This window comes from Mastomys coucha, unplaced genomic scaffold, assembly GCF_008632895.1.
Source record: "Mastomys coucha isolate ucsf_1 unplaced genomic scaffold, UCSF_Mcou_1 pScaffold7, whole genome shotgun sequence".
Taxonomy (NCBI): Eukaryota; Metazoa; Chordata; class Mammalia; order Rodentia; family Muridae; genus Mastomys; species Mastomys coucha.
Genome location: NW_022196913.1, coordinates 8,185,583 through 8,199,366, shown reverse-complemented (window position 1 = coordinate 8,199,366; position 13,784 = coordinate 8,185,583). Strand labels below are relative to the sequence as shown.

The window sequence follows — 13,784 nt, the reverse complement described above, 5'->3', positions numbered from 1 at the left end:
GCCCATGAGCCTCTGTAAAAGGAAGGGAATATTTTTACGGGTAAGTTAAAATATGAACGATAGATTGGGTTCTTTGAAAATCAATGGTATTATTGATCATAGTATCTTAGTTTCCCTGTCAAATTATTCCTTATTACAACCATGCTTAGAGAAGGACAGACTCCAGGAGGCAAGCCACTTACTGTAAATTTTCAGTCACTAAGTTAAGGACTACCAACAACGTAGACCAGAACTCAGAATCTTGTTCTGGTTTCATTTCTGTTGCTGTGATAAAAATACCCTGACAAAACGTCACCTAGGGGAGAAAGCATTTAACTGGGTGGAAATCCCAGGTCACCGGCTATGTGGGGATAGGGTGGGGGTGGAGTGGGTTAGAGTCAAGTCAGGAGCTCAAGCAGCTGTAGTACAGGGTGGTTACAGTCAAGAGCAGAGGGCAATGCATTCATGCAGCCTACTTGCTTGACTGCCTACTTTGCACTAGTGTTTCTTCTTACACTGCTCACGAACCTTGCCTAGGGAATGGTGCCACCCAAATGGACTGGGTTTGCTTACATCAATTAACAGTCAAGATAATCCTCCAAAGACATTCCCACAGGCCGACATGATCTAGATAATTCATTACAACTTTCTTACCAAGTAAGTACTTCTTGATTGTGTCAAAGTGATGGCTAAAACGAACCAGCATATCTGTCTATGTGTGGACAATGAGGACAGCTGTTTTCAACGCCTCCCAGACTAACAGCTCTGTTTTCTGTTTGTCCCCTTTTCCCTGACTCATCATGGAAAATGCAACCTCACACCCTAAATATGGCAACCTGTTTAAATTCTACAGAGGGAATCTTTGAACCAGGCATTGTCTAGAGTGATTTCTTTTCAGAATGTAAACCAAATAAAAATAAAAAATAAATATCCAAAGTCCACTGGGCAATTTATTGCAAAAACTGTTTTGTTCTTTTCCTGACAGGGTCTCTTGATCCATATAGCTGAGATCAAGTTCAAAAGCAAGGACAAAAGAAGAGGAAGAAAAAAAATAAAGAAAAGATTGGCAGGAGGCAAATGTCAGTGAGACCCAAGGTTGGGAAGAGGACCAGATCTATGAGATCCATTAAGTCAAATGCAGCTTTGAAAAAACCCAGCTATTTTACACTTCAAAGATGTCTGTGACATTTGAAAGGGTTTAGGTGGGAGAATTTTCACTTTTAAAACAGTAGAGAACTCTGGACGGAAGAGAAATCAAGAGCATCCAATCTCCTAAGCTTTGATGCACTTGGAGCAGCTAGAGAGATGAAGGAAGATGGGGGTGGGGTGGCACAGTGTGATGTGTAACCCCAGAGTTCAGGATTTCCAGCATCTAGCTAGAGGCTCTTAATGCAAGCCTCAGCTTCCTTGTGTACCTAACCCCTGGCAGGGGCTCTTCTAGGGGCACTCCACTGAGAATAAGGTTCCCTTCTCTGGGGCCTTTCTAGCCTTGTTTTATCTTCTCAGCTCTCACTGCTAGTCACGACACTTCAACTTTGCTTATTGCCTGTCTTCCTCTGTGAGACTGGAAACTCTAGAGGGACATCCCTCTTTATGGGCACCTTCACTGTGTTTTTCTCTGTGCTCTAGCTCCAGGACCCTCAAAGTGGCTCTCCAAATACACTTTTTATATGTGTGTAAATGGATTGAGATATAGTTATAGCCTATATGCAGGGATATAGGACTGGTGAGGCTGCAAAGGTCTCATGTGATGTAGCTTCCTATTTTTCCATTGGAAGAGATTTAAGAATATCAAAATGCACAGGTATGGATCAAGAAGGAACTAGAAGGCTTAATCATCAGTCAATTCCCTACCCAATGGGATTTTTTGACAGAGCTATCTAAACAAACAAAATCAGTCTTGTGTATATGACCCAGGTTTTCTTCTTACTATTAATTACCTGGATATAGTCACTGTTAATAAAACAGAAATGATCTTTTATTCATGCAGAATGCTAGCTGACTAAGGATCCTTCCTAGCTTCTTCAGCTAAGGCAAAGATACAACAGACATAACATTTAGAGTGGATCTCAAGATCTAGGATTAGACAGGGTTAATTTACCTAGAGTCATTGAGTTATAGTCTATATAACTATGTAGATTATATACCTATATAGACTATAAAGACTATACGTATATAGTCTATACCTATATATAGTATATATAGTCTATACCTATATACCTATAGTCTTTAGAGTTGATCCCAAGATCTAGAATTAGAAAGACTTAATTTACCTATAATCATTGAAAACAGTGAGCTACTAGTACAGGTAATACATAATATAATCCTTCTCAGTAGATTTCTTCCCCTTACCTAATTTCCCCAACTAAATATTCTCTTTATCTTTGTTTGTGTAGAGGAAGTGATACAGTGGAATAGATCTGGCTAGAGGCCATCACTAAGCCTGGGTCCTTATGAAAGAATTTGGCCTTTGTTGGTCACCTGTGTCCTAAACTGTGAAATTCAGTTTCATCAGACATTCTGGAAGGTCTTGTCTCCCATGAGCTTGTCTAGCCTAGTCACAATCTCCTCTACTTCCTCCCCCACCTTGACCCCAGTTAATTTACCTGATTCCACAGACTCTTTAACAAGGACAGCGCAGTAGGGGTTCACCGCCTCTCCCTGACAAGCTTGGCAGGTCCCACAGTCAAAGTTGGATAAACCAATCCGAAGAAATGGTGACATTGTTGTTCTCTAGAAAAATGACAAAAGACAAACACTGTATGTATGGGGCTCTAAGACATTATTTTTAGTGTTCCATCCCCGATTAGTGTTTTATCTCAGACAGCCAGCGCTTGCAATGGGCCTGCTATCTATCTGAACAGCTGTATTCACTTCCTTCTCTGTGAAGCACACTGCTGGGCTGGCTCTCCCTCCACTGCAGACTGGCTCGGAGAGGATGAGCTCTTTGGAAAGTCCATGACTAATCTCCATTGTGAGAACTAAGGGTTAATTCTCCTCAATATGACAGTCATGTTTGATAGCTGCACAGCAAGGCAAACATTTTTTTTCAAGGTTTTGTTTCTTCAAGTAGGTGCCCAAAACACAGTAGTCAGAAAAGGAGTTTATTAAAACAGAGTCTATTTTAGTCACACCAGTTAAATATGACACCACAACATTCTTACATAGTCTATTTATGTGTGTCATGGGATTGGCTCCCAGCAGTGAGCAGCTGATTCATATTTATTTTGGATATTTTCAATATGGTTTGTTCTTGTCAGTGACAAACACACTCAAACAGATATAAGCAATTAAGTTACTGAATGCTATGAGCCACTTAAAAACCTCTAAGCCATTGACCACAGTATGATTGTGTCTTCTTTTCAAGGCAAAGTACGTCATAAATGCCAGTGTTCTTTTTTTTTTTTTGAAATCTTCAATCTTTTTATTGGTATTTTCATTATGTTCATATATAATTTCCTAGATATTCTATACATCTTCCTGAAATTCTTTTTTTTTTTACTGGATATTTTCTTTATTTACATTTCCAATGTTTTTCCCTTTCCAGGTTTCCCCTTCAGAAAACCTCTATCCCACCCCCCTCCTCTTGCCTCTATGAGGGTGCTCCCCCACCCACCCATTCCTGTCTTCCTGCTCTGACATTCTCCTACACTGGAATGCCAGTGTTTGTAATATATTTTCTCAAAGCTTTAGATGGATTTCATCACAGTGTTTGCTATAGTTTTCAAGACTTGGTGTGATTTTTTTGGTAAGATTTATGTTATTTTTATTTACATGTGTGCCAGTGTATATGTGGGAATGCATGCACATAGCCAAGGAAGCCAGAAGATGGAGTTTAACACTCCGGAGCTGGAGATATAGGCGGCTGTGAGCCATTCAGTGTGAGTGCTGGGAACCTGCCTCTGAACTGCTGGAAGAGAAGCATGAGCTCTCTGCCAGTGAGGCAGCTCTTCTGCACCCTTAGTCTGAGTCGGCATCTGCTTCTCCATCTCTGCCATTCACCTCATCGAAATAACTTTCTTTGTACTTATCTTCTTGCATGCATGTATGTGTGTGTGTGTGTGTGTGTGTGATGAACATGCATGTTCATGTGAGTGGGTACATGTACTTGCATGTGCATGCCTATGCAGAGGCCTGGAGTTGACATGAAGTGTCTTTCTTGATTTCTCTCCATTCTATTTGTTAGGGGGAGGTTCTCTGGATTCCTGCAACTCTAGCTGGCCGACGTGTCCCAGGATCCCTAGCTCTGCTCCTTGAGTGTTAGTATTTCAGGCTATTGACACACTTGCCTCCTTTTATGTAGGTGTTGGTTATTTGAGCCCTGGTCTTTGTGCTTGTGAGGCAAACGCTTCATCCATTGAGACCACCTCAAGTTTTTCTTTTTCGTCTGCATCTTAAGTTCTCGTAGGTCTAACACTATCATCTAGTGCTCAGTAAGAGCAACATTCTTGCTTCTTCTTGTTCTAGTTCGTAGGATACTGGTAAAGGTAAGAACGTCATTTTGATTTGAATCTGGAGGGGCTGTTGGCTCGTAGAGCCCATGTTACTAGCACCCTGACGTTTGGTGAGTCATTGTGCACTGTTTCCAGGCTGGGCTCCTAACGAAGCAACAGCAACAGCTCAGACTGAATCCACTGCAGAAATAGATGGAAGTCTCTCGGTTTGCCAGGGTTTATGTTACAGAGGTCTTGCATAGGCAGCAGAGATTTCTTATTTTAAAAGGTGATGCCGATTTATGACTTCCCCAGATTTATTTATTCTCCATCGTCACCCAGACCAGGCTGATACTTTACTTAATGCTAATGTCTGTTTTCCAGCCTAGCCAGGATCTGCCTTTCTAATAGGTCACAGGGACATGATAAAATATCTGGAAGATACAACAGGCATCATGTGGACACATGTCAAAAATAAAGAAGTTCTGTGATGAGCACTGGAGGATGAAGTTAACATAGACAAGTTCTGTGACTCCATCTTGGGGGCTCAGAGCTCATGGGGGAAAGAGGGGGAATTTCTTGGCCATTAAAATAGAAAGCAGAACTGGCTGTATACAAAACATGTACATGTTGTACAGGATACCCAAGGACTGAGCTTGCAAAGTTCTCTTCCGTGAGCTGAAAATGTCAGTCCATTTCAACTTCCCTCACCATCCACAAAAGTCTTGCAAGTCACAACACATGTATATGGAAGATGACTGATAGGCCAAGCTATTTCTAACAGGGAAAGGATCAAATTTTTCCATAAAATTTTGGAATAAAATTTTTTTGAGCAATAAAGTCTCGCCCCTAGCTCTTTTTCCTATTTCCATATCCCATGGTACACACCAAGCACCACAGGGAACATGCCATCTTTCCATTTAAATCTGCTTCCTCCCCTTTCCTTATTAAAAGGGTTTTTGTTTGTTTGTTTTTTGTTTTAAAGTTAGGGCCTCACTATGTAACCTTAGGTGACTTGGGACTCACTATGTACCAGGATAACCTAGAACCCAGAGACCCTCCTGCCTCTGTCTCCAAACCCTGGTATTAGAGTCCTGTCCCAGTGCCCTCTGACCATCTCGCCCCTCCCTCTACTCTCCCATCTCAATGACTAATGTCATGGTGCTCAGCTTGGCTCCCTGCTTCGACCACCCTTGTTCTTGCTTCACAACCTATTTTCATGATCTCTGTCCCATCTCCTTGCCCGTCTTCATAGCTTAACTCTATATCACCCTTTCCTTGCATACTGTATGCAGCAGGTTACATCCCCACCCCCAGCTGATTCTGGTCACTTATTCCCTGACACCTCCATGCGGCAGCCTGAATCGTCTTAGCATCCTGCAGAATTGCAGTGTTTCGCAGTTCTAGAATTAAATTCTCCCTTGCCCCTGGAATATCTTCCTATTTTATTCCTTCCTGCATTTCTGTACCTTCCCTATCCCTGAAGCTTCACTCAGTCTCTAGTTTCTTCCTCCATCACCTTCTTATTTACACATCCCTTCAAGGGTCCCTTGGTCTCCTAGGATCACTGCCGGACCATCACTGCCATATGTCCTTTGGGTTGCAGCCACTTCTAAAGTCTGAGTCTCACACCATCATCTGATATCTAGTGAGCAGTCATTCCTTGCTTCTCTATCTTCTTGAGCTATTTAATCCTCATGTAAATCTCAAGGCTTTTCCCCCCATGCCTAGGTTTCCAGATCAAAGCCTCTACATACCGGGACTCAGTAGAAATGAGCTTGGAATGTCTCTTGCTTGATCCTTGGGATGCATTACAAACTCAACAGAGAGGCTCATTGACAACGCCAATGCTCCCATGTACAAGAACTTACCAAGTTTTTCTGTGTGAGTGCAAACTGAAGTTGTATTATTTTTGTCCCTGAAGGAGAATGAATGGAGTTCTGGAGATACTCAGCCATAGTCATCCCCATCCCCATACACACTCACACACACACACACACACACATATGTATATATATATATATATATATATATATATATATAACATATACAATATATGTAGTATACATTAGATATATTACATGTAATTATGTATTATATACATATGTTATATGTAATATATTACATATAATGTCTATATTATATAATATATAACTGTGTGTGTGTGTGCATGAGCACACGTGTGTGTATGCAGGTGTGAGTGTGTGCATGTGTTCCTGTTCATGATGTCTTTCCTACCAAGACTGGATTGTGAGAGCAAGGTCAAAGATTGAACCATCTATATGCTTCTACAGCCAATTCCCCATCTCCTCTATAATAGGTATTCAATGCATTTTTGCCAAAGGAGTAACTTCTCGAAGGTAATATTGCACATTGCTTCTTCCTGTGTGTTTCTTTTACCTGCAAAGACATCTGACTTTCAAGAGGAGCTGAAGACAGCTGCAGAGGAAGTGCACCCCTGTGCAAATTTCCCAGCACTTGTCACAGGCAGAAGATCCATGTTCTCCTGAGCTCAGCTTCAGGAGCTACTTAACCTCTCTTAGCCTGTTTGCTCATTTGAAAGCACTGCTATTACCATTAGCACTCTCAAATGGCTGTGGGGATTAAATGGGCAAACACAGGAAAGATGCTTAGAATGGGATTGGCACCCAGTAAACTCTCAATAAATGCTAGTTATCAACAGTAAAACTTTGATACATTTTCTAATAGTCTCTCTCCTCTTTATTGATTTGTATCAAATGGGGCAGACAGAGAGGATAAACAGTCTTTTAGAGGCATATCTTGGCTGAATTATGTGACCTGTGTCTAGCATGTCCCCATAAAACCTTACATATATCTCTCATATAGTACTTGCGACCCTCTGATACAATCACCTTGTTTTAGCGCTTATCATGATGGATGGCCGCACACCCAGGCAATTTTCTATGCTTTTGCTATCACTGCTGAAAAATACTATCATTACATATACTGGAAATTTCTGAAGAATTCTCCCTCTCTCGGGCTCAATGCATTCACTGGTAGGTGTGAACAGATTTGTCGTTGGCTTATAGAATTGATGCTATCCAGAATTAGTATAACTGTCAGTGTATGTGAACTAGGTCTCAGGACTGAGAATTCTGGGGTTTTGCTCATGTATTTCTTTCACCTGTAAAGATACATGGTGTTCAGTTGGAATGACTGGGAGTTGGAAAGGAGGTGGTCAAAGGAAATTTCCCAGCATTTGTTATAGGCAGAGGATGGACGTTCTCATGAGCTCAATGACTGGACTCTCTCTCTCTCTCTCTCTCTCTCTCTCTGTGTGTGTGTGTGTGTGTGTGTGTGCTCGTGTGTGTGTGTGTGTGTGTGTGTGTGTGTGTGTGTGTGTGTAGGCAATTAGTTGATGTTAACTGTCTTCTTTATTTGCTCTCTACCCTATATTTTGAGACAGGATCTCAAAATTGAACCCAGAGATCACCAATTTTGCTGGATCAGCTGGTCAAGAAGCCCCAGGGATCTTCCTCATAGTGATCTTAGTACTGGAAGCCCCAGGGATCTTCCTCATTGTGATTTTACTCAGTACTGGGAGTCCCAGGGATCTTCCTCATTGTGATCTTACTCAGTACTGGGAGCCCCAGGGATCTTCCTCATTGTCATCTTACTCAGTACTGGAATTCCAAACACAGACAAGATGCTTGGGCTCTTTCACCAGGTGCTTGGGCTCTGGACTCAGGTCCTCTTACTTGCATAATAAACACTTTACTGATGGAGCACTAGCACTCCCTAGCATTTGGCATATTTTTAAATTAAAAAAATGGATATTTCCTTGCTATCCTTTAGATTCTCAGTGCTTAGGAAGGGTGAGACAAAAATAAGAAACAAAAACAAACAGAACAAAGACCAGTTGCCTAATAAGACATGATTGTACTTGTCTATATTTCCAGGACTCAGGAGGTTGAGGCAGGAGAATCATAAGTTTAAGACCAACCTGGGATATTTAGTAAGACCCATTTCAAAACCCTCAGATCAATCACATCACCAAAGAAGCAAACACACAAAACACAACAGTTATTACTTGCCTCAAAATGTTTAACATGCAGAGAAGAAAATGCACTATAATTTGAATTAAACTTGGGAATGAAGAAAGAAAAGAATTTAACTTGTAATTATAATTGCTCAGCAAAATGTGATTATTATAATTTTATTATAATAATTGTTTACTATTATAATATTTGAAATGTCGCCATAGGGTTATACTTTGAATCCTTGGTGCCTAGTGTGGTGGTATGAATATGCTTGGCCCTGGGGATGGCACTATTAGGAGGTATGGCCTTCTTGAAGTAGGTGTGACCTTGGAGGAAGTATGTCCCTGTGGCAGTGGGCTTTGAGACTCTCTTCCAGGTGCCGGGAAGCTAGTCTTTTCCTGTTTGTCTTCCGAACAAGATGCAGAATTCTCAGCAACTCCAGCACCATGTCTGTCTGCATGAAGCCATGCTTCTTGCTGTGTTGATTGATAATGGACTAAACCCAAAACCAGCAAGCCAACCCCAAATAAATGTTGTCCTTTATAAGAGTTGCCTTGGTCATGGTGTCTCTTCACACCAATGGAAACCCTAACTAATCTGCCTAGATTGTGGCACTATTTTGAAGGCCATAGAGCCTCGTGAAGGTAGGCCCTGGATGACAGAGGTAGGTCACTGGGATGACCTTCAAAGTTACATGCTGTCCTGGTTCTGACCTGTGTTCTTTGCTTACTGACATAGCAAGATGTGAACAACCCCACCATGTAGTCCTACTTACATAGATGGACCCACAACAGCATCATTATGATTAAATTGGCCAAGTGCCTAAGAAATTGCTGTAAATATTCATTGTGTTAAACTAATAGTTCTTAGCTGGGCAGTGGTGGTACATGCCTTTAATCCCAGCACTTGGGAGGCAAAGGCAGAGAGGCAGAGACAGAGACAGAAGCATGCCAACCCTGTCTACAAAGCAAGTTCCAGGACATCCAGAGCTACACAGAAAGAAAAACAAAAACAAATCAAAACAAAAGAAAGAATACACACACACACACACACACACACACACACACACACACGTTTCCGTCTGACATTTCAAAGCTTTCATGTTTTGAATTTAATTAGTGCTGATCCACAGCAGGACTCTGTAGGAGTCCGTGGCACTCTGATTGCTGAGAGCACCCTGTGCCCATCTTGAGGACTCTGGTTAACGCTGCTCCTGTTTCCAGGTTTTGACCCATCTATGCCTATCTACAACGGCCATCTTTATAGTTGTCCATCCTTCAAGTTCTCTGTGTATGTATTGTTCCATTAAGACTTCTTTCCTGAAACCAATCTCATTTCCTCAATCCTGCATTCTCACTCATGATAAAAACTGGGCAGGCGGTATGCTTGGTTTCTTTTTCTTTGATAGCACTAGAAACAAAACCTAAGGAATCCTCCAAGACTTGAGCGTGGGATCTCCTCTGAGTAGCTGGCATTCAAGGTCTGCAGCATTAGTTCAGTTCTGGGAGACTTCGTGTACTGAGCAGCCTAAGGATTTGTGAACTTACATGCCTCCTTTGGGTCCCATGAAGATCACAACTAGGCTTCACCCATCTTCTCTGCTATCTGACTTATCTTTTATTGCACAACAAATGACCCTGAGACTTAAATACCAGCCGTTTATTTGTTGCTTGCAATTAATTGCCATCAATTAGAAATGTGCTCAGTTGGACAGCTCTGATCTATGGCATGTGAGCTGGCACCGTGTGGCCAGCTAGGACCGCCCAGCTTCTCTCTCCATGAGGTCCCTCATCCTCCTGGAAGTGCCTTGGGCTTGTTGGCATGGAAGTTGCTCTAGAAGAGGATGAGAGGGAAGGACACCGCTGGGCCTTTCAAGGCTAGGCACAGAACTTAGACAACATACTTCTGTCACATATATAACTGGTCAAAGATGTAGGGGCAGCTTTGATTTCAGGGGCAGGGGATAGGCTCTCCTGACTAGAAGATCCTTAAAGAATCTGTAGTTTGTTTTAATACCCTACCATGCCTATCTTCCTAAACACTGAGCACTAGGTACTAGAAACATTTTATTTTATAGACAAGCCAAACATTGTCAATTAAACTAGAATCCAATGCTTAGCACCCAGACATTTTACTTTATGTTTATGCAAAGGTATTTTTTTGTATGTGTGTGTCAGGTGTATGTTTGTGTGTATGGGGGTATATATATATGGTTTCTGAGCATGTATGTATGTAAGTGCATCTAATTGTGCACCTATTCAGAGGCCAGAGGATGTCTAGTGTCCTATTACATTCCCCTCTTCCTCTTTTCCTTGAGACAGGTTATCTAACTGAACCCAGAGGCTCACTGGCAGCCAGCAATCCTGTCTGTGAAATGGCAGGCATGGAGATGTCACCTTTTACAGGAGGAGACATAATCTAAGGTTCTGTTTCTTGTGTCAAGTTGACTCTGAAAAGCTAAGCTTTGTGGAGCCATTTTCCTAGCAGTCCCAAAGCCATCTCTGAGATGCTGTGGCTTTGCCGTCTTCTGAGGGACAAGCTGGTGCTTGGTGAAGAAAACTGTACCACCTGGTACAGGAGAGCCAAATCTGGCCTGGGCCCAAGTCAAAGGGCACCTTGATGAGAAGCTGAGGCTGAAGTGCCTGGGTACCAGCTCTTCCCTGTCATCTAACCTTTGCTCGGGAATATACACATGGGCATAGAGACAATGGGATGAGCAAAAAGATGAAGGCGCTCATAGGTTTGCAAACGAGACCACCTTGGAATAAAGTCAACTCCATTGTATCCCATTTCCATATCTTAAGCAAATGTCTGAAATTCTGTGACTAAGTTCTTCTATGTGCAAATCAAGACATAAGGTAGACATACTTCCTAGGAGTCTCTGAGGGGTTGGGTCTGTCCATACTCTGAAGAGTCAAAGAATTAACCCATAGAAAATGCTTTTGAGTGGTCAGTGGAGAAGTAAGTAATGGTTTTCCCACATATCCTTCCAAGGTTTTCCCATATAGCCTTTGAAGTGCTTTCTGATGAAAATATAACAGCTCACACCATGGATCAATTCCTAAGCCTAGAATAAGCCTAAACTACTGGCCAAGTAGATGAGTGGACTCAAACATTTATTCAATAAACACTGGCTAAACCACCAACTGGGTTGTAAGGTGTTGTATTGGATACAGGGATGTGATTGGGAGTTAACTCCAGATAAGCTATGAAATCTCAGTTTGGGTTTAGCCTCTCCTAGAGAGGATCAGGAAAGGAGACGATGAATTCACTTTCTTGCCCTCTTATCCTACGAGGAGTTCTGTGACGTGGTGTCAGAGACAGGATGAGAGACAGCAGTGAACTGTCACTGCAGGGAACACCAATGGCAACACACTCCTGTGTTTACTGCTGCATTAACACCACACCCCACTTCCTCTCAAGGGTGTGTGACATATTTCAGAGAAAATACAACGTTCACCGGTATCACCACAATGAGCGGAAATAGTTGTCCCTAGATGAACTGTCAGCTTATGCAGAATAGTGTTAGGTGGAGTCCTCCATGTGCTAGTGTGGACAGGCAATGCTGATGTGGGCCCTTTCTGTCACATGAGGATACTGCCAGCAGAAGGGAATAAATGTGAGCAGATGTGTGTGTCTGAGTCCATGTGAACTGCCTCTGCCTTGTTCTTTTACTGCAGCATCCCCAATCATAAATGAGCAGGTTGTAAAAACTTGGTTTCAAAGTTTAAAGCTTCAACTCCATGTAAACTATAAAATTAGGCAACATTCTCATTTCTGGGCTAGCTTGTTCAGTGCCACTGACATGCCCAATTAGAAGGAGGCCAAAATGAATATATTATATAAACCCATTACTTTCTGCTACTGCTCCAATGTATAGGCCCCTCTGTTTGTTTTTCCTCTGACATTCCATTAACTGTGAGTTGACTAATCAGTTAATTGAGGTCAAATTCCTTTTTAAACAGTTAAACATGGTATTTTAATTTTCTATCTGTGTCTGTGAGCACATGTGAGGGAGCACATGTTCCACAGCATGCATGTAGAGGTCAGAAGATAACTTCCAGGAGTTGGTCCTCTTCTACCACGTAGGTCCTGGGACCAAACTCAGGTAGGCAGGCTTGGGAGCAAGCCCCCATTGCTCACTGAGCCATCTCATTGGCCCCCCGATGCCTAGTTTATAACATATAAAATACAAATTAGTTTGAATGAAAGAACTAGTTTGGTTGCATTCTTGGCCACCAAAGGAGCAGGTACTACATATCTGAAGGCTGGAGGCAGAAGCTTAGGAATACCTACAACGTGTCCTGGGGGATCTTCCAACAGCAGTATCACCTGATAAGTCTCCGGCACCCTGGGCCTGCTCCGTTAAAACTATATTCCAGCCAGGATCCCAGGTGCCTCTGATACCCACTCTAAATACAGAATCTGCACTCGAGTGAACCAAGCAAGATGAGGCCTGTATCGTCTTACTCCTTTATTCTGCACAGGCTCTTAGCACAGCGCCTGTATCTTAGGAGGTTCTAAATCTGTGCTCCTCACCCAGGTTGTTGTTACTCCAAGTGAACACGTGCTCAGGTCTAGAGACACTAGAGCTGATGTAAATAGAGGGGTCAGATGCTATTGCCTATAGGTTAAAGCCAGAGGTATTACTAAGCAACCCCCAATGTTTAGGGTGCCACCACCCATTAAATATGCCAGTAGAGCTGAGGCTGAGAAGGCTCTTCTCAGTTAGTGTATTAACATGGCAGCAGCAAGAACAGCTCCCTGGTCCAGTCTCCCCATCTGCTATCACTACTTCAGGTTCAGTGACTTCTAGGCTCACAGTGAGAAGGAAACACAGAGAATAAGGATAATCAGTCTTTCTCTTTTTCCCTCATTCCCATCTCATTTAGGGTGGGACTGACTTCTAATACGTTCACAATGAACAAGTGAATGGATGAATCAAGTAAAATAAAGCAATTATGCTAGTGATTTTTGTTTCACTGTGGCCACATCCTTGACAGGAACAAGGGGTGAATGATTTATGATAGCTTACAGTTTCAGAGAGTTTTAGCCCATCATAGTGGGGAAGGGAGAGGGAGAGCAGAGTCACTCAGTACATGTCAGTGGAAGCATGTGACAGAGGCCATTCATGTCATGGCAGGCCAGGAAGTATAGACAACAGAAACCAGGGATGGGATATAACCCTCAAACAGGTGGTCTACATGACCTTCTATCAGTAACCCTCCCCCCTTACAGTCTCCATAGCCTCTCCACCTAGCATTACCAGTTGTTCTGGTTTCATTCTGTTGCTTTGACAAGTACCATGATAAAAAGCAACTCAGGAAGAAAAGATATATTTGGCTTTCACTTCTAGATCACAGTCCATCAC

The 13,784-nt window shown here is 42.4% G+C and overlaps 1 protein-coding gene across 3 annotated transcripts in view; it reads right to left on the bottom strand.

Annotated features, from left to right (window-relative positions):
- Prkcq (protein kinase C theta) overlaps positions 1–13,784 on the bottom strand; it is a 136,569-nt gene that overhangs the window by 72,420 nt on the left and 50,365 nt on the right. For all 3 annotated transcript variants that reach the window (XR_004114877.1, XM_031357936.1, XM_031357934.1), the window contains exon 2: positions 2,586–2,712. Coding sequence is in view for 2 of the 3 variants with exons in the window: in XM_031357936.1 (XP_031213796.1) it covers positions 2,586–2,703 (118 nt within the window). In the remaining variant the exon portion in view is untranslated. The remainder of the gene's footprint in view (positions 1–2,585; positions 2,713–13,784) is intronic.